The sequence below is a fragment of the Chiloscyllium plagiosum genome, chromosome 12 (assembly GCF_004010195.1).
Source record: "Chiloscyllium plagiosum isolate BGI_BamShark_2017 chromosome 12, ASM401019v2, whole genome shotgun sequence".
Classification (NCBI taxonomy): domain Eukaryota; kingdom Metazoa; phylum Chordata; class Chondrichthyes; order Orectolobiformes; family Hemiscylliidae; genus Chiloscyllium; species Chiloscyllium plagiosum.
The window spans coordinates 51,436,943-51,460,417 of NC_057721.1; the positions used below are offsets into that span (position 1 = coordinate 51,436,943).

A 23,475-nucleotide genomic window follows, 5' to 3' on the forward strand; every position below is an offset into this window, starting at 1 on the left:
AGAATATTTGCCTTTTATATCAGGGCACATTTAATTGAATGTGGCATCAAGGTCAGTGGTCAGGGACAGGAGGGTGTAACTATGAGTGAGGCATAGTGCTGAGGAGCCTCAGCCCTTGAGCTTGTCTAATAGGTTTGATATTCTTATTCCCTGTGTGGATGACTGTGGGGGCTGTAGAGAGGTTGAGTAAACTGACCACAGCGTCATGGTGCAAGGAGACAATCAAGAGTGGGGGAAAGAAGAGAAATGCAATTGTAAGCGGGATAGTATAGTCAAGGGAATAGACACTCCTCTCAGTGGCCAAGATCGAGAGTCCCAATAGGTGTGTTGGCTGCTTAGTGTCTGGCTCCAGGATATCTCACCTGGGTTGCAGAGGAACTTGGAATGGGAGAGAAAGATCCAGTTGTCATGGTCCATGTAGATTCCCACAAAAAAGTAGAAAGATGAGATTCTGCTGATGGAATATGAGCATCTAGGATTTAAGTTAAAAAGCAGAACCGAAAAGGTGATAACCTCCAGATTATTCCCAGAGCCACAAGCTAATTGGCACAGGGTCAATAAGAATACAAGAGCAGAAATGTACTGCTGAGGCTGTATAGGTTCTAGCCAGACCACATTTGGAATGTTATGAGTATAATAATATTATAAGGAAGGATGTGCTGGTTTTGGAGGGGATCCCGAGCAGGTCTATAAGAATGATCCCAGGGATGAAGGGCTTGTCATCTGAGGAGTAGTTGAGCACTCTGGGTTTATACTTAGTGGAGTTTTGAAGGATGAGGAGGGGATCTGATTGAAACTTACAGCATACTGAGAGGTCTGGACAGATGGACATGGAGAACATGTTTTCACTAGTAGGAGAGATTAGGATTTGAGGACACAGCCTCAGAGTGAAGAGATGATCCTTTAGGAGGAATTTCGTCAGCCAGAGGGTGTTGAATCTGTGGAACTCATTGCCAAAAAGGGCTGTGGAGGCCAAGTCATTGAGTGTATTTAAAACAGAGATGGACAACTTCTTGATAACCAAGGGAACCAAGTGTTACATATCGATGGAGGAGAATGAAGTTGAGAAACTTATCAGCCATGATTAAACTCGATGTGCTCAAAGGCCTCAATCTATTTTTATATCTGATGGACGTACAGCTTTATTTAGTTAAATATTGATTTCCCTCAGGTACTCAGCTTCAATACCATTGAGAGCTTACTATTTATAACAGGTCAGTCAGGAGGTGAAATCACCTAGAGTGGAGAAGGAAACAGTCCTATCATTTCTCTGATTAGGTTGACTGTCTTGTTTCTTTCTTTACATTCCCTCTTATAGACTTGACTATAACAGAGGAGACTTACTCACTCGGTTTACCAAGTTTCAGCAATACAAAGGAGATCAACAATATACAAGGAGATCAGCAACCTAACACCCGACACTGCATAGTAATGAAAATGTTACTCTACACTTTCAGAGATGAAATGTGGTTTGTAGATTATCAAGGGAAAAAATCTCAATAAAAGTACTTTTAGCTCAAAGATCATCATCAGCAATATTCACAGCTTGCCCAGTCCATTCCAGTATGTGACAGTGCAGAATAACAGAATGTATTTTTTTGGCTGCTTCTTGGGATAGATCTTTACATGAAGATGCAGTGGAATTTTCTATACAATTCATGAATAATGTTCCATATGGATGTTAATGCTACATGTGGACTTACATCTGTGCTCAGCATAAGTTGTCTTAATTACCTAAAAGGAGCTAGAAAATATTCTGAAGTCATCCAAAAATGTCTGAAAACAGTAATCTGAAGATGCAAGTAATACACTTTAAAATAAACATTCTCATTGCACATTAAACATGGAACACTATGTGGCATATGTCTCACAATGTTCTATTCATAACATTATTCATCAAGAGGCAATAGCATTCTTATTATTTTAAAGGGTGGTTTAGGTGTTCCAGTTGAAGTGAGGGTTCTGTCATCCTAAGACCTACTTCAGCTAGTCCCAGGAATTAACCTGAGCTTTTGGCATTATTCTGAACCAGAGGCTAGCCACATTAGCTAACTGGCCTCCTAATAGATGTTAATAATACTATTGTAGTGGGATTTATAAATAGCGAAGATTTGGACTTGATCTCTTCGTGGGAATTTATCTTAGTCATAACAGCATTTAAAATTCTTACCCACCATTTATTCGAAATAAATAGTAAAGAGATAAACCCATGTGTGCTATAAAAGAGTCTCCTGTGTACTTTTGAAAAACTGGAATAATGTAAAAAATGACCACTTTGATTCCTATGTTGATAAATTAATAAGTAAATATGTTACTGCTTAAGGCCTTGCAGAGTATGTTTCACAATATTTTTCAGACAGATTAACTCTGTTTGGAAGAACAACGGAGAATTGGTCAGAGATTTGCAACTTCTGCATTAATATTTAAAGTGTAGCCGTGGGCAGTATCATGTAATGAGCCATTCAGAAAAACCCTTATATTTCTTCAGATTTTTGTTTGAACAAATCCACACTGTAAAGTAATCTAATCTAAAAAAAATCCATTGAAGGGAATGTAAATTCAAAATTGGATTAAATAGTGCACTCTACTTAGAATTCCCCTGTTCACATTCACTAGGATAGCCACAGGATGACTTTTATCACTTTTTGAGTCCTACCTTCCATGTGCCCACTTTAGATATGAATATTAATTACACTATATATTTTGTACCTGTATGTTCAGGATAGTTATTTAATGCGATTGCATACCAATGGCAAATATAGAATTCATTAACTGAGTACACATAAAGTGATAGTGTTCATTTGATTTGTTTGAATGGAAGTTTGAGTTTCATTTCCTGTTGTATGAAGAATATTAGATTTCCAAGAATGAAAACAACTTAATTTCTCCTCACTCGTGTTGTTTCATTCTGTCCTTTTCTCATGTCTACATATATCAGTGAGTCCTTCTGTGTTTCACTTGATCTTCTTTTGTAAATCTGTTTATTTTAAAAGAAAAAAATACATATCAGAAAATGCCAGTAATAGCATAGATTTTCAGAAGATGTTGCATAATAATTATAAATCAGCTAATTTTACTATTTGTTTTGCATTAATAACAAAATTGTAGTTTTACCATCACCAGAAGGACTGCAGCATTTCTAAAAGGCAGCTCACTGGTATTATCTTCAGGGCAATTAGGGATGTGTAATAAATACTGGTCTTGCCAGTTTTACTCATGACTGATGAAAGACTAGTGTTTTAGTCTAATTTATTTCTGATTAATTAATGAAGAAAACATCACTAGCTGTCCTTGTGACAAGAACGTTATTTTAATGCAAATAAGTGACAATATAATTCTAGGAATTATCTTCGTCATGATTCAGATGGAAACTGATGATTATGACATTAACAGCTGACAAGGTGGCACACTGGCTAGCACTGCTGCTTCACAGCACCAGAGACCTGGGTTCAATTCCCGCCTCAGGCAACTGTCTGTGTGGAGTTTGCACATTCTCTGCATGGGTTTCCTCCAGGTAATCCTCCCACAGTCCAAAAATGTGCAGGTTAGGTGAATTGGCCATGCTAAATTGCCCATAGTGTGAAGGGGTTAATGTACGGGAATGGGTCTGGGTGGGTTCCGCTTCAGAGGGTCGGTGTGGACTTGTTGGGCCGAAGGGCCTGTTTCCACACTGTAAGTAATCTAATCACTGCAATCTCAGTATGATATATTATAAAATTAGTATAAAGAAACTGTAAACCAACTTACCCAACAAACTAATGCAAGGACTGTCATAATAAAAGAGTATATAACAAGGCTCACAATTACTGTAATAAATGCATTTTCTCTGTTGCAATGTTGATATGAATATGTTCCATTCTGAGCTCCTAAAAAAAAGTCAAGCAAATGAAATGTAAGTCTTTTTTACTTGCTGAGTATAGTAAATCAATGCACTTTGTAAAGCAATGTCTCCATTTTGTTTTGGTGAAAACAAATAATAGCCAATGTTGAACACAAAAAATACCTAATTCCAATAGTATTTAAATTACAGTAACTCAACTTCATCCTTTAGGAACATGTATAAGTTGTAGGTACAAGCATTTCTATAATTAATAATTATAACGTGTACATAATTTATTATATACTGCTGTCCAGCAATGTATTTTATCCTGACATTGTTGGATAGCAGTACAGTATATTATATTTCTCATAACAAAGTTTATTTTACTAAGTATGCCGATATAATCTTCTAAAAATGATATATATCCACTCTGCTTGACATTTATACAGGTTAAGGGCAAAACAGTAATTTCCAAGCAAAACTACACCTTGGCATACCCTTTTTATTATTCATTCACAGGCCGAGAGGACGGGGCTAGGCCTACATTCATTGCCCATCCCTCATTGCGCAGAAGGAAGTTAAGAGTCAACCACATTGCTCTGAGTCTGGAGTCACACGTAGCTCAGACCAAGTAAGTACAGCAGTTTCCTTACCTACAGAACATTAGTGAACCAGATGGTCATCATCAGACTCTTAATTCCAGAATTTTATTGAATTTGGATTTGAGCCTGGTCCCCCAGAACATTACCTGAGTCTCTGCATTAATGGTCTAACAATAATATCACTTGGCAATCACCTGCCCCTGTTGTTAGCTATTTGCTATTCTGGTGGAGGGAAGTTAGAGAGTGACAATGCCCAATATGAAAGTCAGAGCGGGAGCTTGGCAGCTCCATCTCATGGATTGCTCCTTCAGGCCTTCACCTTGGATAGACAACAGGCACTAACGTCTCAGGACAAGCTCTACGAGCAGTGGCCACCTGCACATCCCTGTCTGTGGATATTGAAAGACACCAGCCTCACCAAACCTATGGCACATCCGCAACTCATTTATCCATTTCAATACTGTACTTTAGAGAGCATCAATACATTTCATTGTAATGCTACTGCCAGGAGAAAATGAGGACTGCAGATGCTGGAGATCAGACTCGAGAGTGTGGTGCTAGAAAAGCACAGCAGGTCAGGCAGCATCCAAGGAGCAGGAAAATCGACGGTTCGGGCATAAGTCCTTCATCAAGAATCAGGAATCATTAATGCTACTGCCAGGCTACTTTGCATAAAAAGGCAACATATCTAATGTGTTGGGACAGGGTGCAACTCTGGGCTTTTCATTTGCTTCTTCACTTGCACCCACTTGGATGCTCCCAGCATTTCTGCCTTGCCCTGCCTTTCTGTGTTTTACTACCTTATTCAGTGCTTACACATTCTCAGTATTTCTGTCTTGCTTTGCCTTTCATTGCAGACACAAAGCCAGGCAGTTTGTCATGATTGTCAGCAGTGATCACTCAAAGGGTTATAGCCTTGGATTACATTAATGTCACAGCCACAGTGTTTGCCAGCACTGTACATGGGCAAATACACTGCATGTGATTCAGCCAAATTACCACATCTCAAAGTCTCAGGGGAGTAGTACTTAATGAAGTCAAGGGAGATAATTGTCACTCAGAGTCTGTCACCACAGTCAGAGGCACTGTCTGATCTCAGTTTAGGGACTGAGACATGGCCAGTCAGTCCCTGGGGTTGGTGTTCTGGGTCAGGAATTCTATATCACTGCAGTCTGGGTTACAGTTAATCCTGCAGATCTAGTGCAACCACTCCAGGGATTAGCAGTATGTTAGTTTGGGAGCTGCACTGAGATGCTTCAGGCATTTGGTCACCCACCAGTTGGGACTGTGCTTTCAAGTTCAAGTACAGTCAGGAGTGTGGCTGACAGTCAGTCCTGGGAATCCACTTATTGGGAGTATGTAGAGAATTCATGGAACTCAACTGTGGGATTGGAAGCAGCATGCAGCGATGCAATTGGGTCAATAATTGTGACAGAGGGCAAATCAACATATAAGGATGGAAGACGATGGTGCATTAGAGAAGGATGTGACTGTGGGTTGGGTGGAATGGTTGGGAGGAGATCATTGGTGGTCACTACCACCCTGACTTTAACTAAGCATGGCTAATCTGGGGAATCAGGAATGATGGAAGATTGAAGAGTTCAATGATTGAGTTGAGTGGGAACATGTAGAAGGTCAGAACTGAAGGGGTTGCCAGGGGATGTAACCACACATTTGTTTTGGAGAAGCTGTAGATTACCAGCATAAGCATGTGACTCTCTCTGCAAAGTGTGACCTGTGTAGCCTTCCATCCTCATCTGAATCACAAATGTGCAATGGAAATAAAAGATGGCTGCCACCACAACCAGAGTGAGTGGAGTATTGAATTTATTTTCTGTCTAAGAATGTGGACTCTATAGTGGGCAATGTGAGGCCCTTCAAGGCAATGGCATTAATCAGGCACTAACACAGTACAGCCCGAAAACAACTGTGCTGAGTACCTGTATGTGTCTAACTGCATGGGATACAAATTCTGGACATAAGCAAGCTGGACCACCTCACTGCTCATTACAGACAGATCATAATCATCTCTGTGAAGCAGAAGTAATCGTACTTTAAAAGAGTCACTTTTGGCCACTATTCACAAAGACATTCCAAGGTCTCATGGGCTGTACAAGGGAATGGATCTGATTTCCTCTCACCTTGAACAATATTTACCAACACGCTGTTCTTTGCAGTACTGCCTTGATGTGGGGGCATGGAGTGGGGTGACACACTGGCAATCTGCTCCACATGGATGGTGCTGCCTGCATTAGGGTAAGGTCCACTATGTCAGAGATCCATGTAGAGGCATTCCATGGCCCTCCTTGTCAGAGGTCTCCATGTCGGTCAGCATGGAAGTCTATGCAACAACATCATTTGTGTGTGATTTGAATTTGCATGTTACTAGCTGCTACTGACCACTCACCACATACAGCTAGAGGACCCCTCAGGATGTGAAGGAGATACAGGAGGCCCAAATTCATTTGGCTTCAATGTCATTTCCTTCAGGTACATGAGGTGCATTGCTCCTGCAGACTGAGGATGTCGCAGGACACGGTCACAGAAACATGCCAACTGCAGGGTTGGGGGTGTGGGGGTGCGGGTGGGGCGTGGAAGCCTGTGACCTAAAGGGGTGCGTGGCCATCTAATTCCAGTGGCCGTAAAGGTAAGAACTGCCCTGAATTTTAATGGAACTGATTGCTGCCACTGGAGACCTGGGTGGAATCTCACAATCCTCAACTCATAAATGTATCAAGACTGCTACTGAAGCAATTTGTGCCAGATCACACACTTCATCCCATTTCAATACGGGATCAAAGCTGCAGCAGACAGTGGACTTTGCCAGCAGCTAGCTTTCCCTGTATGCAGACTGAACACACACCTTAGAGGTCTGCATCAGGTACCCTGGGAACTGCCATGATGTCTTTATTTCCTGACAACTGTCACATTTTTGATTCATTTCAAGAGGCAAAAGCCAAAAGCCTCACAAAAGTGGTTCCTGGGAGGCATCAAGTACCCTTTGTGACTCTTGCTGATGACTCCATCCTGCAACACACTGAGGCTAAGTACTGATCCAATGCTGCCCATTCCTCCACCAGGGATATCAAGGAGCACATTGGCAAACCTCCTGAAGATTAGATTAGATTAGATTAGATTAGATTACTTACAGTGTGGAAACAGGCCCTTCGGCCCAACAAGTCCACACCGACCCGCCGAAGCGTAACCCACCCATACCCCTACATTTACCCCTTTACCTAACACTACGGGCAATTTAGCATGGCCAATTCACCTGACTTGCACATCTTTGGACTGTGGGAGGAAACCGGAGCCCCCGGAGAAAACCCACGCAGACACGGGGAGAACGTGCAAACTCCACACAGTCAGTCGCCTGAGTCGGGAATTGAACCCGGGTCTCTGGCGCTGCGAGGCAGCAGTGCTAACCACTGTGCCACCGTGCCGCCCAGATGAAATTTCAATCTGGAACAACCCAGGCTCTCCATGTTGTGCAGTCCAGGCAGAATGTGCTGCATAATGCCAGCATGCGTGCTCTCTGCACAATTACAGCAGGTAAAGAATGAATGTGATGGATACTGAAGAGTTGGGAGAGCAGCAGCAGTCTTTAGAAGGGGAGAATGGGGACATTGGGCAGGAGGAAATTCAACCTCACCATGATAGAGTGTTTGCATAAAACAAATGAGGCAGGATTTGAGAAGTCACATACTTTCCTGACGTGAAACTCTGTCACTCTTCATTGCCATGCTGAGCCAGTCCTCAAACTCCCTTCCTAACAACCCTATGGACTGCAACAACTCAAGAAGACAGCTCATCACTACTGACACCAGAGCTATTGGGGATGGGCAATAAATACTCCTAAATGTGAATTAATTAAAAAAAAAGTAAACTAAACTAAAGGGCCAAGATTGGCTGATTTAAGCTTAAGCTAAACTGTACAAGATTTTCCATTCCATGGCAACGCCCAATGATAATATCCACTTTTTCTTATTTGTTCTTGGGACAGCAAGGCAAGTTTGAGCATAATTCTGCTTTGCTAAATATCAATCTGTAATTCATATCAGTTTCAGAGAACTGCAAATTGTGAAATTGTTATTTTTTATGGCCTATTGGCTCTCATATTAACAAGATTGAATATCAGTTTATGGAATTGATTTGGCAGCATGGTTGATTTTTATTTCTTTTCTACAGATTGCAGTGTTAACTTCAAAATGATGTGCATTTTTTGAGTGACAGTTCATTTGTTCTCTGTTCTGGCTAAAATGCAGTCGTGCTAGTATTTAAACCAGCTTCCTTAATTTTCCTTCTCCTGGGTTTCAGAAACATTATACAATTAAGTGACACAACTTTTTGCCTATAACTAGGTGACACAGCTGTATAACCTAACACTTATACCTCCTTACTCCTTGTCTTAAACATAAATGTAGAGGTGCCCTTATTCTGAAGCACAGAAAGTTGAGGGCTGACCTTACAGAAGTTAATAAAATCATGAAGGGCACAGATAAGGGTAAATAGCAAAGGTCTTTTCCCTAGGGTGGGGGAGTTCAAAACTAGGGGGTGTATTTTTAAAAATACATTTTTATTGAAAAAAATAGATTTTTTAATATTACAACAAATACAAAACAATACAATTTAAAACAATACAAAAAAACCACAAGAAAATAACAGTTAAAAATGCCCAACTCACCCTCATATACGAATGTATAGATATATAGAAAAATATATAATAAAAAAACCTAACTATTTAACTAAATAACCAACAACAAACTAATAAATTTTAATAACTCAACTCAGCCAAACAAGACACTCATACATTCACAGTTCCTCCTCCCTGGATATTGTACTCATAAAACACAATCTTTACGGCTATATAAAAGCCCTTGTTAGTGTGGCAGATAAATCTGTGTCCAGGTACACCGAAAAGGGCTGCTATGTCTTATGAAAATTCTCAGTTTTGTGGTGTACCATACTTGTGAGAAAATGCAAGGGAATATACCATAACAATCTTCTACCAACCCAACAGGCCCGGGGCTGGGGAGGGGGGGGGGGGGGCGGTTTCACACACCTAATCTAGCAAGATATTCATTCTTGTGCAAAAAGTGAGGATATTGAAAAGTTTTTTCTGATCTGCAGGGAACACACTGGACAGGCCCTAAAGAAGACAAATCAGGTCCTTCTCCACCCTAACACCCATAATCCTCTCCATTGCACACGCTTCAGTATGTCTGAAGCCTACTACAAGACCAGAGACAACGGGTAAGAGCGCCCATACAGATCTTGCACTTGGGACATGTTGGAGGTACCCCTGGTTTAAATTTTGACAAACGATCTGGAGCCAAGTGGACCCTATGGAGAATCTTCAACTGCAAAGCATGGGTCCTATTGCAAATTGATATCTTTCTTGCATTTTCCCAAGTATATTCCCATGCGTCTGAGGAGACTTCAACACCTAGCTCTCTCCCCCACACCCTGCAGAGTCAATTGAACTCATCTGAGGGGGAAACCCCCAATTTATGATATAAAGTGGTGACAGAAACTGTACTTTTAGCACTGAGCACCCTTCCTTCTGTTGGATCAATCAAATGTGTTGTCTTTCTTTGAATAAAATCCCTAACTTGAAAAAAATGAAAGAGGTCCCTATTAGATAGCTTGTATTTCCACGCTAACTGGTCGAAGGACATCATTGTGTCTCCCTCAAATAAATTTCCAATGCAAGGTACACCCCTAGCTGCCCAATGTTTGAATCCTAAAACTATCATCCATGGTTGAAACCCCAGCATACCCACTATAGGTGTAAAAGAAGATGTTTTGCCAATATTTCCTTTCCTCTGCTGAATTGCCCTCCGTGCTTTAACAGTATTGATAACTATTGGGTTATGGCAATATCCCCTAACTGTCCTCATTTTGTCCAGAAACAGCAAGCTAGTAAGGGGGCACCTTGCCTGGAAGGCTTCGATATCTAACCATATTGAAAGAGGGTCCCCACAGGCCCAATCACTCACATAGGTTAACAGGGAGCTTAGTTGGTAGCTTTTATTGTCCGGAAGGTCCACTCCCCCCAATCTGTGAGGCAGCTGCAGTTTAGCTAATTTAATGAGAGGTTGCTTACGATGCCAAATAAAGGAGCTGAACCAGCCGTTCAGTCTCCTGAATGTTTGCTTCTTGAAAATCAGGGGGAGCATCTGGATAGTGTATAGCAAATGGGGGAGAGTATTCATCTTAATAAGCACTATCCGACCCAACCATGAGACTGGAAGTGCCTCCCATCTTTGAAGGTCTTGTTTAATTTTGTCAAATAATTGAACAAAATTGGCTTTGAACAACCGATTCCAGAACTGGAGTAATGAATATGCCCAAATACACAAAACCTCCCTGTGACCACTTAAATGGGAATCTATAATCTCCCTCAAGAGCTAGCTCCTTCATAAGACCACCCATAGGCATAGCCTCTGATGTTGCAAAATTAATCTTTTACCCAGAAAAGGCGGCAAACATGCAGGTGCATTGCATCAGGTGAAGCATTGAAACCGCTGGATTTGACAAAAAAATTAGGACATCATCCACATACAATAAAATCTTAAGTAATTTTGACCCCTCTTCTGGAGATGGTATATTGGGATCCACACGAATGGCCTCTGCCAACGGTTCAATCACAAATGCAAAAAAAGCAGTGGTGAAAGGTGACAGCCCTGCAGGCTGCCCCTAAAAATGTTAAAATTGCTTCATCGTACCCCATTGGTGTTGACCGCAGCAAGAGGGTCACTGTAGAGAACCTTTACCCATCTTATAAAAACTTCACCCAAACCAAATCGCTCCAGAGTATAGAAAAGACAAGGCCATTCAACTCGGTCAAATGCCTTCTCTGCATCTAGAGAAATCACCAGTCCCTGTATTGACTGCTGTTGACACGCTTGAATTACATTAAGCAGCCTCCTTACATTATTGGAAGATCTGTGGCCCTTTATCAAGCCTGTCTGATCCTCTTTAACAATAGAAGGTTTCACAGTCTCTAGCCTTAATGCGAGAGTCTTAGAGAGGATTTTAAAGTCCACATGTGAGAGTGAAATGGGCCTGTAAGAAGCACATCCTCTGGGATCTTCCCTTTTTTAAGAATAAGCAAAATATTAGCCTCTGTCAGAGATGGAGGGCGACAATCATGGCTGTATGAGTCATTAAACATATTAAGCATTGGGCCTGACAGAATGTTTATAAATTCGTTATAGGATTCACTGGGAAGTCCGTCAGGACCGGGCACCTTTCCTCTCTGAAGCTGCTTCACAGCTTCCTGCACCTCTTGCTCTGATACGGGGGCATTGAGAAAGGTCTCTTGCTTGGGGGTCACACCCGGGAGCTCCAGATCCTTAAAAAAAGATTCCATTTTGGCCCGCCCCTCCTCACAACCCTCAGATTGGTATAACTTAGTGTAAAATCTCTGGAATGCCACGTTAATCTTTTTGGAGTCACCTGTTAGGTTCCCAGACCCTTCCCTAATTGCCGTAATGGCTTGTGGGGCACTCCTCTTTCTGGCGAAATACGCTAAGTATTTGCCTGGCCTGCCACCATGCTCATATAACCTTTGTTTTGCAAAAATAAGCTCCTTCTTTGCTGTCTGCATGAGCATGGAATTCAATGCGGACCGCAGTGCCGTATTCCTCTGTAGCTTGGCTAACGAGGGCCTGTCAAAGTAAGCTTTCTCAGCTGCCTTCAACCGTGCTTCAAGGTGACATTGCTGCTCACTCTTCTGCCACTTTCTACTGGCAGAGTAGGAAATACTGTGGCACGGTGGCACAGTGGTTAGCACTGCTGCCTCACAGCGCCAGAGACCCGGGTTCATTTTCCGAGTTGCGCTTCAGCGGGTCGGTGTGGACTTGTTGGGCTGAAGGGCCTGTTTCCACACTGTAAGTAATCTAATTTAATAACTAACCCCCTGGCATAGGCTTTGGCAGTTAATGTCGAGGAACGCCCAAAATTCCCTAGAGAAATACTCCACAAACTGATTATCCTTGAGGATCCATTCACCAGTGCCTCAAACACACTGTAATGTCCTTAACTTTAACCAACAGGTACACTGGAGTGTGATCAGAGATGGTAATATTACCAATCGCACAAGATGCCGCCAAATCCAAGGTTGCCACAGGGGTCAGAAAAAAATCAATCCTGATGTGATTGGAAAAAAACGTAAAATTCTTGCCTGTAGGGTGGAGAGTCCTCCAGATCTCCACCATGATAACTCCACACACAGATCCACTAACTGTTTAGTTTGTGCATAGGGTATCAAGGGGCCTTTGGGCAACCTGTCTACTGTGGGATCCATGAGACAGTTAAACTCTCCCCCTATAATGATATGCCGGGACTTGAGACTGATCAGTTTAGAAAACGCATCTACTGAAACTTTGAGGGGATGAGCTGGAGGGCAATAAACATTTAAAACAGCATATTCTCCCCATTTATCAGGACTTTAAGAATTAATAAACCTCCCGTGTGTGTCTTCAACACATTCTAATAACTTAAATGGGAGGCTCCTCCTAACCAATATAGCCACTCCCCTACTTCTGGTATTAAAAGATGGAAAGTAAGCCCAATCAAAGCCATTCTGCAATAACTGATCCTCTCACATTTAACAGGAACTTGATGTTATACTACACTGGGTGGATGGGTATGAGTGGCACTTCCTTAACATGGTATGGAGCTCAGGATAGTAGGCTGTGTAGGTTGATTCTTGTAACTGCAGTTACAATGACAGATGATCAGACATAGGTTTAGGTGAAAGGGCAAGAATTAAAAGAGACCTCAGGGACAAACGTTTCATGCAGAGTGTGGTCTGGAATGAAATGCCAGAGGAAGTGATGGAGACTGGTACAGTTACAACATTTAAAAGACATCTGGATGGGTATATGAATAGGAAAGATTTCGAGGGATATGGGCCAAATTCTGCAAATGGGACTAGATTTATTTCAAATATCCAGGCAAGTAGTGGTCTAATATCAGAACAAATCACAATGAGAGCTGCAACCTTATGACAGAAAAAGAACTACTCCAGAATGTCCTTAAGCAAAGGAACCTTGTTGCCACCCTCGGTTGTTCTGACCTGCATGTGACTCCAGTCACTCACTTGTGGTTGACTCTTAGTATTCTCTGAAGTTGCCTTAGAAACCAACTACTCAGTTTTAAGAAACATTTTCTCTGGGAGAACGCCTTCTACCAACTTCTCAGACACACAGGAATAGAAAACAAACCACCACGAACCGAATTCAGAGAATAAACAAAAAAAAGTACTGATTCCATGTCATTGTGCTAGCCCACATCTAAGCTGACTGTATACGGTTCATATGCAAATCATATTCACAAAGTATGAGGCATTATTACCCACAATGTGGAAAGATTCTAAAGGGGAGGGTGAGCAACCAGAAGTCATGGTGCACAGTGGCACCAATGACATGGCGAGGAAAAGGGATGAGGATCTAAAAAGTGATTTCAAGGAGTTCGGTTGGAAGCTAAAAAGCGGGACGAGCAGAATAGTAATCTTCGGATTACTACCGGTGCCATGTGCAGCTAAACATGTGGCTACAGGGCTTGTGTAGGAGGGAGGGCTTCATATACTTAGATCATTGGGGTACCTTCTGGGAAAGGTGGGACCTGTAAATGAAGGATGGGCTGCGCTTAAACTGGAGGGGCACAAATGTCCTGGGCGGGACATTTGCTAGTGCACTTTGGGAGGGTTTAAACTAGTTTTGGCAGGGGTATGGGAACCAGAGCTCCAGATCAGAGGAGGAGGTTGTTGTTGAATGGACGGAAATAGAATGCAGCGAGTCTGTCAGGAAGGATATACAATTGATAGGGCAAATGGATGGGTTAAAGTGTGTCTGTTTCAATTCAAGGAGTGTCAGGAATAAGAGTGATGAACTTAGAGCATGGATCAGTACTTGGAACTATGATGTTGTGGCCATAACAGAGACATAAATTTCACATGGGCAGGAATGGTTGCTAGATGTTCCAGGGCTTAGATCTTTTCAAAATAACAGGGAGGGAGAGTAAAAAAAGGAGGGGGAAGTAGCATTGTTAATTAGAGAGTGCATCACAGCTGCAGAAAAGGAGCTTGGTGAGGACGGTTTGTCTACTGAGTCAGGGAGGATGGAAGTCAATAACAGGAAAGGAACAGTCACTTTATGGGTGTTTACTATAGATCCCCCAATAGCAGATGGAAGAGCAGATTGGAGAGCAGATCTTAGAAAGGTGCAGATGTAACAAAGTTGTTGTTATGGGTGACTTCAACTTCTCCAATATTGATTGGAACGTCCTTAGTGCAGATGGTCTGGATGAAGCCGATTTTGTCAGGTGTGTCCAGGAGGGATTCCTGACTCAATATGTAGATAGGGTGACTGGGGGGAGGCCATATTGGTTTTGGTGCTAGACAACGAGCCAAACCAGGTGTCAGATCTCTCAGTGGGAGAGCATTTCGGTGACTGTAACTACAACTGCCTCACCTTTACCATAGCCATAGAGAGGGATAGGAGCAGACAGTATGGGAAGGTATTTAACTGGGGGAGGGGAAATTATACTGCTATTAGACAGGAACTGTGGAGTATAAATTGGGAACAATTGCTCTACAGGAAAGGCACAATAGAAATGTGGAGGCTGTTCAGGAAGCACTTGTTATGAATGTTGGATAATTTTGTCCCATTCACACAGGCAAGGAATAGTAAGGTGAAGGAGCCTTGGATGACAAGAGAAGAGGAGCTTCTTGTCAAAAGGAAGAAGGAAGCTTACTGAGGACTGAGGAACCAAGGATCTGGCACAGCTTTACAGATTACAGGGTAACTAGGAAAAAACTCAAATATGGACTGAGGAGAGCTAGGAGAGGGCATGAAAAAGCCTTTGCAGGAAGGGTTAGATAAAACCCAAAAGATTCTACATGTATGTGAGGAATAACAGAATGATCAGAGGGTAGGGCCGATCAGGGATAGTAGAGGGAACTTGTGCCTCGAGTCTGAAGAGGTAGGGGAGGCCCTATATGAGTTTTTTGCTTCAGTATTCACTAGAGAAAGGGATCTTATTGATAGTAAGAACATCGTGGACCAGGTTAATAGGCTTGAACAGATCGATATTAAGGAAGTCGATGTGCTGGATAGATAAGTCCCCAGGGCTGGACCAGATATATCCAATGTTATTATAGGAAGCAAGGAATGAGATTACTGTGCCTCAGACGATGATCGTTGTATCCTCACTCTCCACACGAGTAGTACTGGCTGATAGGAGGGAGGTGAATGTTGCTCCTCTGTTCAAGAAAGGAAATAGGGAAATCCCTGGGAATTATAGACCAGTCAGTCTGACTCCTGTGGTTAGCAAGGTACTGGAAAGCATTCCAAGAGATAGGATTTATGACTATTTGGAAAAACATAGTTTGATTAAAGCTAGTCAGCATGGCTTTGTGAGGGGCGTTATTGAGTTCTTTGGGAATGTGATGAGACAAGTTGACAAAGGTCAAGCAGTGGATGTGGTGTATATGGATTTCAGTAAGGCATTTGATAAGGTTTGCCATGGTAGGCTTATTCAGAAAGTTAGGAGGTATAGGATACAGGGAAATTTGGCTGTCTGGACACAGAATTGGCTGGCCAAAAGAAGACAGTGAGTGGTAGTGGATGGAAAGTATTCCGTCTGGAGGTTGGTGACCAGTGGTGTCCTGCAGGGATTTTTCTTGGGCCTCTGCTCTTTGTATCTTTTATAAATTACATGGATGAAGAAGTGGAAGAGTGGTTTAGTAAGTTTGCTGATGACACAAAGGTCAGTGGTGTTGTAGATAGTGTCGAGGGCTGTTGTAGGCTACAACAGAACATTGACACGATGCAGAGATGGGCTGAGAAATGGCAGATAGAGTTCAACCTGGATAAATGTGAAGTGATTCATTTTGGAAGGTGGAATTTGAATGCTGAATACAGGGTTAAAGACAGGATTCTTGACAGTGTGGAGGAACAGTGGGATCTTGGGGTCCATGCATATAGATCCCTCAAAGTTGCCCCCCAAGTTGATAGCATTATTAAGAAGGTGTATGGTTTTTGGCTTTCATTAACAGGGGGATTGAGTTTAAGAGCTGTGAGGTTTTGCTACAGCTCTATAAAACACTAGTTAGACCACATTTGGAATATTGTGTCCAGTTCTGGCCGCCTCATTATAGGAAGGATGTAGATGCTTTAAAGAGGATGCAGAGGAGATTTACCATGATGCTGCTGCCTGGATTGGAGGGCTTGTCTTATGAAGAGAAGTTGATTGAGTTCAGGCTTTTCACACTGGAGTGAAGAAGGAAGAGAGGTGACTTGGTAGAGGTGTACAAGGTATTAAGAGGCATATACAGAGTAGATAGCCAGACGCTTTTCCCCAGGGCAGAAATTGCTGTCATGAGGGGTCAAAAATTTAAGATGGTTGGAGGAAGGAACTGGGGAGATGTCAGAGGTAAGTTCTTTACACAGAGTGTGTTTGGCGCGTGGAATACACTGCCAGCGGTGGTAGTAGAGTCAGAGATATTAGGGACATTTAAGCGACTGCTGGACAAGTACATGGATGGCAGTAAATTGAGGGGTATGTCGGTTAGATTGATTTAGATTAAGGTAAATGCTCGGCACAAGACATTGTGCCGAAGGACCTGTGCTGTGCTGTACTGTTCTATGTTCTATGTTCTAAAGTTTCCCCACAAAATCAATATTGTTCTAAAATTTCCCCACAAAATCAATAAGTATTAAATAATAATGATTTGAATATATATGTTGTAGTTATAACTCAAAAAGGGATGTAAACTATCTATACCTATTTATACACATAAAACACTCATTCTAAGGAAGACAAGCTACTACAGCATGAAATCCATGGGATAAGCAAAGAGAATTGTGAGATTAAATGTTCGAAAGGAGCAGCAACTCAAGGGTCACATAGAAGTGAAAGTGTAAACAATGATACAGTGTGAGAATGCTCTATTCTTGAAACCTATAGTAACCTCAGTTTTCAGGCTTGAGTTTTTCACAATGAATAGGCTTCAAGTCATGAACTCCTACATAGCTCTGTAATTAACAGGAGGGTTTTTTTTAACTGAAGAAAAATCACGCCATTCAGAGATCGCTGGGCATTATCTTCTAGATAATACAATCCTTTGAAAAATGTTAGGAAATTGTTCAACTTGTTTACCTAATTCTCCCATGAGATTTCTGCCTGCTGAGAGTAAATAAATAAATAATTGCAATCATTTTCAAAAAGGAATTACATCCTCAGTCATAACAAATAAAAGCAATCAAACAAATCTTTTCAAATATTTTCTGAATATTGGGCTGAAATGCTCAGTTCATTGAACTCTGAAGTGACTGCAAGAGGTACTGCCACATAGTGCTTTTGTCTATCTCCTTTTCAAAAACATTCAATGTTTTGGCTTTACCCGTTTTCTATGGCAGATAATTCCACAGGCTCATCACTCAATGGATGAAGAAATTTCTCCTCATCTCAGTCCCAAATGTTCTACCCTGTATCCTTTGACAGTGGCCTCTGGTTCTGGACTCCCTGGACATTGGGAAAATCTTTCTGCATCTTTTCTCACCAGAAATCTATAAGTCTCTTGTGAGATCTCACTTCACCCTTCTAAGATCCAGAGAATATAGTCCTAGTCAATCCAGTCTCTCTTCATATGTCAGTCCTGCCATCCTGGGCATTAGTCTAATAAACCTTTGTTGCACTGCCTCCAAAGCCATAATATCCTTCCTCAGGTAAGGAGACCAAAACTCTACATGTTACTCCCAATATTGTCGCATCAAGGCCCTTTACAATTGCCACAAGATATCCCTGCTCCTATCTTTGAATCCTCTCATTGTGAAGGTTAACATGCCATTTACCTTCTCGATCGTCTGCTGCACCTGAATGTTTATTTTCAGTGGCTGGTGTACAAGGAATCAAGGTCTCTCCCCTTTCCCAATCTATTGCTACTCAGATAATAAGCCACTTTCCTGTTTTATCCGCATTTTATGTTCATCTGCTGTTTCTTTCAAGTAAGTTAATACGTTCATCAAAGAAATAAAGAAGCCATACATTCTTAAAATGTTCTCTAATTGCCATTATTGCGAACATTTTAAAAGTTTGAACATTTATATTATAAACAAAATATACTTCTGTAAGACGGAATTGTACAGAAACTGTAACTTTTTGTGATAAGTTGCCAAATATGTTTTCTTGTATCTAAAAGTGTTTTCTCTATATGATATACTTACCTGACCTGGAAGAATGTTTCCTGTATTCTGAAAAGGAATGCATAACAATCTTTAATGTGATTCGACTCATTCAAGAAAGAATAATTGATAAACGTGTAACGGAAAGACTGTCATCATCCTTCGTCACACACATAGCTGTTCAGATGTTTCACAGCAACACATTTATGTAATATGTAACTACTAACATATTTTAGATTTTAATTTCTTTATGATATTAATTTACAATGTTTCTAGCTCAATTGTAAATGTGGCACATGGTTGTCTCCAATCTCTCGTGTAAAGTGTCATGGAAGAATAATGGATTGAATAATTGACTGAAATGTTTGTGATAAATTGCTTTGGAGCTTCAGTGTTCCTTGTACTATAAGACCATAAGACATAGGAGTGGAAGTAAGGTCATTTGGCTCATTGAGTCCACTCTGCCATTTAATCACGGCTGATGGGCATTCCAACTCCACTTACCCATGTAGTTAACTTCTGTTAGAATGCAAAGGTCAATGTAGTCATCTTTAAAAGCAGAAGTTTCATTTGTATACTAAGGTAGAACTTTTTGTTTACCTAGCAACCTTGCAGAAAAATCTCTAAGAAATTTTGTGATATAATATTTTTCACTTTCACTTTTATGTCAGAAGGTTGCAGGTTTCCAGCCCTACTTTATAGCAACTCAAGCACAGAATCTAATGTTGAAGCAGCATTGGAGATGTTAGTTGTCACTCAAGTGACTGTAAAATATCAATGCACTATTTGGAAGAGAGCAATGTGTTTCTGAAGCTGACCTGTTCAGCATTTATCCCACAACGAACATCACTGTGATAAATTATATGCTTTTTTATCTCATTGTTGTTTGTGACGCTATCTGTCAAATTGCTATTGATTTACAACAGAAAATATTCACTGCCTGTGGACTGTTTTTGGAAATGCTATCATAAATGCATAAATGCAAGTTCTTTCTTTAAAAATATTTGAGTTTGACAATGTATCTAGTGTTTTGTAATATTTTACAAAAAGGTGAAGAAAATTACAATATAAAACGTATTAGGAATGAACACACTGCAAAATAAATGAGATATGAGTTTAATCCAGTGGGTTGATACAATGACACAAATTTTACTTTTGAACCAGCAGTGAGACTAATAACGTTCTCGTTTTTATCCACAAATGCAAGTTCAGGTGGAGGCAGATGCACAGTATGTGCTGAAATCCACTAATGCTGTCCTAATTCCTCTGTTTTACTGTTGCTTCTGTTTGCCTCTCTACTGAAATATATTGAATAGTGTAATCTTTGCTGCATTTGTACAACAAAAATTTTAGCCTTTAAAAATGGGTTATGTTAATTACTACCAAAGAACCTCCTTGGCACAAATAGACAATTAAACATGTGGAATCACATTCCTTTAGGTTTTAATTATTGGAGATTTTATAAGAAGTCAAATTTAAAACAATTTCTTTTACTTTTTTGTCTCTTTCTTAATCCAGTCATTCTGTCCCTCATTGTACCTGATGTAGCATTGAATGCACCTCCTTTAATTCAGCTCCTTTCTCAGATATTACACTATTAATTCTGCAAACTTCTGATTAGCAATTTTTTGTTGTTTTCAGCCTAGTCTCTCAAAGGTCTGGATTCCCTTGCTGTGCTATCTATTTGCATATTAAGCTACTTGATAAAACGATAAAACCCAAATGTGAAAGGAAAACTGAGAAATACCATGCCACACGAAATTTATGGACATATTTTTTCACTTTTGGGACATGAGTTCAAATACAGCCAAACTAATGAAATCTGTTTGCTCTATCTGTTGATTGAAAATTTCTATGTACACATGATTTGATCTTATTCCTGGAAACTTGGTTTTAATGGGGAGTGGGCCAAAGTGTGGCAGATGGAGCTTAATGTGGATAAGTGCGAGGTCATGCATTTGGGTTGAAAAAATGAGAAGGCAACCTATTATCTTAATGGGGAGAGACTTCAGGGTGCTCCAGGTGCTCATTCATGAGTCACAGAAAACTAGCAGGCAAGTACAGAAGATAATAAAGAAAGCAAATGGAATGTTAGCTTTTATAGCTAAAGGAATAGAATGTAAAGGTAATGAAGTATTGCTGGGGAGTATTACACAGGACATTGATGAGACCGTACCTGGGGTATTGTGCGCAGTTTTGGTCCCCTATATGAAGAAACATGTAGTGGTATTAGAAGCAGTTCAAAGGAGGTTGACTAGATTGATCCCAGAGATGACGGGTTTGTCGTATGAAGAGAGATTGAACAGTTTCGGCCTATATTCTCTAAAATTTAGAAGAATGACAGGAGAACGAATTGATGTATTCAAGATGATAAAAAGTATGGATAAAAATAGACATGAAGCAGATGCTTCCTCTTGTTGAGCATTCAAGGACAAGAGGTCATAGTCTTCAGATAAGGGTTAGCAAATTTAAATAGAACTGAGGAGAAACTACTTCTCCCAAAGAGTAGTGAAGCTAAAGAATTTGCTACCCCAAGTGGGGTGGAAACTGGGACAATGAGCACATTTAAGGAGGGGTTAGACAGACATTTGATTGGTAATGGATTGAAGGGCTTTGGAGAGAAGGCAGGAAAATGGGGGTGAGGAGCATATCAGCCATGATTGAATGGCGGAGTAGACTTGAGGGGCCAAATGGCCTAATTCTGCTCCTATATCTTATAAACTTATGAATTAATGGAAAGGAGATGACAACATTGTGATACAAATGATCAAAATCATGGAGAGATCAAAATAGACATTGCAATTACTGGTCTTTTAAAGTGGCGTGCAACTCTGAGCCTGGGATTAAACACCATTTGTTTGAATACAGCAGAGATGTTTCAGCTATATCTGACCAAGTTTCATCTGATAGCATTTGAATATGACACTGAGATCATAAGTGGTGAAGCATTCCACCTCTCAGCACAGATATTGCTCACTTTGATAAATAGTTAATGTACCTAACTTTTCCAAAAATACTTTTTGATGACTTTAATTTAATATATGTAGCTCAGGCCAGAATGTATATGCACCAATGTTAGGACAAACATAAGCTCAAAGGTATAGATGCCACCTGACAATGTAAGATTCTGCAGATACAGAAATCACAGACTTGTTATCATGCAGAAGGAGGCCATTTGGCCCATCATGTCTGCACTGAGTGGGAGAAAGTGAGGACTGCAGATGCTGGAGATCAGAGCTGAAAATGTGTTGCTGGAAAAGCGCAGCAGATCAGGCAGCATCCAAGGAGCAGGAGAATCAAAATTTCGGGCATGAGCCCTTCTTCAGCCCTTCTGCTCGTGTCTGCACTGAGTGTCCTGCAGAAGGTTACACCCGAAATGTCAATTTCTCCACCTCCTGATGCTGCCTGGCCTACTGCATTCTTCCAGCCTCCTGCCTGTCCACTTTGGATTCCAGTATCTGCAGTTTTTTTAAATTTCTGATTGTGTGAGCATTTTAACCTAGAACTGCTTTTTCTCCTTACCCTTGCATTTTGCTTCTCTATAAATAATCATCCATTAAACTCTCAGGTGACTCAATTCAACCTACTTTCACCACACTCCCAGGCTGTGCATTCCAGCTTCACTGTGTGAAAACCTTGCATTTGCTTCTTTTTGCAAAACACTTTAAACTGTGCCCTGTGGTTCTCACCCTATTCCCAAATGGGATCAGTTTCTCCCTAATTATTCTCTCCACACCCCTCATGATTTTGTAAACTTCTATCAAATCTCTTCTGAGCATTCTCTTCTCTAAGAAAAACAGTTGCAACTTCTCAAATCTTTCTTCATATCTGAAGTTTCTCAGCCCTGGAACCATTCTTGTAAAACATCTTTGCTGCATCCACATTCTAGCTACAGAATAGTAGCATACGTTCAAAAAGGAAAATTGATGAAATCTTTGAAATTATTGTCTTGAATGGATTCACACGGAATACTTCTTATTAAACATCTATAGTCATTCATTATATAACGAGCCTACATATATTATGACTGCCCTGCTTATGATGAAATATAAAGCACAATGTTTTGGACGTGTAGAGAATACAGTACATTACATCTAAACATGTATATGTTCTCATGGAAATCCCAAATGTTACTTCTCAAGTTACTCAATGACAGTGACAGAAAAGTGTTATAGCTTAACCAGATCATAACTCATTTTAATGAATACAAATCGCTAACAGTGACAAAAAATAAATGCCTCTTACCAACTATGTTAGTACCGTGCCCTCTTCCTTCCACGGGTGGAGGGGGTATAGTTCTGGCTACTTTGCATATGTATAAGCCAAAGTCTACTTTTTGCATGTTTTTTATTTCTAGAACCATTAGACCTCGCTTTAGATTGCCAGAGAAACTGAAGGATCCTTCAGAATGATTACGAATTGTGTTTGTTTTCAGTGTATGAAAACTTTTTGAAGAAATGTGGAGTACATCATAAATTTCACTTTGGTTTACTTGCTTAATCCAATAAACATCAATCTCATTTTCATCCCCAACATCAAGTTCAAAAGTACAAATTATGATAGCTGAATGCCCAAGCTCAACATGAAGTTGCAAAGGATATTGTTTAACAGGAATCTCTGTAGAGGTAAAAGATAAAAAGAAAACAAATTACTTGAACTGTTATTTATTTAGTGATGAGCTAAAAACACACTTTTTTTTTGTTTTGTGATAAATACGTCCAAAAGTCTCTGTACTTATCTTGGCATTGATAAAGGCCAACATAAACCTCTGGTGTTAGAAAAAATTAGACAGGTAATATCTCTTCTCCATGTTTTATAGCTGATCACATTCCAGCTTTATACTCAATATTGTATGCTGGCT

At 40.6% G+C, this 23,475-nt stretch overlaps 1 protein-coding gene across 1 annotated transcript in view; it reads right to left on the reverse strand.

The window, feature by feature from the left end:
- Nucleotides 1-823: 823 nt before the first annotated feature.
- The window catches only part of LOC122555512, a 28,305-nt gene continuing 5,653 nt past the window's right edge, over nt 824-23,475 (reverse strand). Inside the window, exons 2-5 of the mRNA XM_043701536.1 lie at nt 22,860-23,231; nt 18,657-18,683; nt 3,748-3,866; nt 824-2,977 (exon numbers count right to left, since the gene is read on the reverse strand). Of these exons, the coding sequence (XP_043557471.1) occupies nt 2,879-2,977; nt 3,748-3,866; nt 18,657-18,683; nt 22,860-23,231 (617 nt within the window). The 3' untranslated portion in view covers nt 824-2,878. The remainder of the gene's footprint in view (nt 2,978-3,747; nt 3,867-18,656; nt 18,684-22,859; nt 23,232-23,475) is intronic.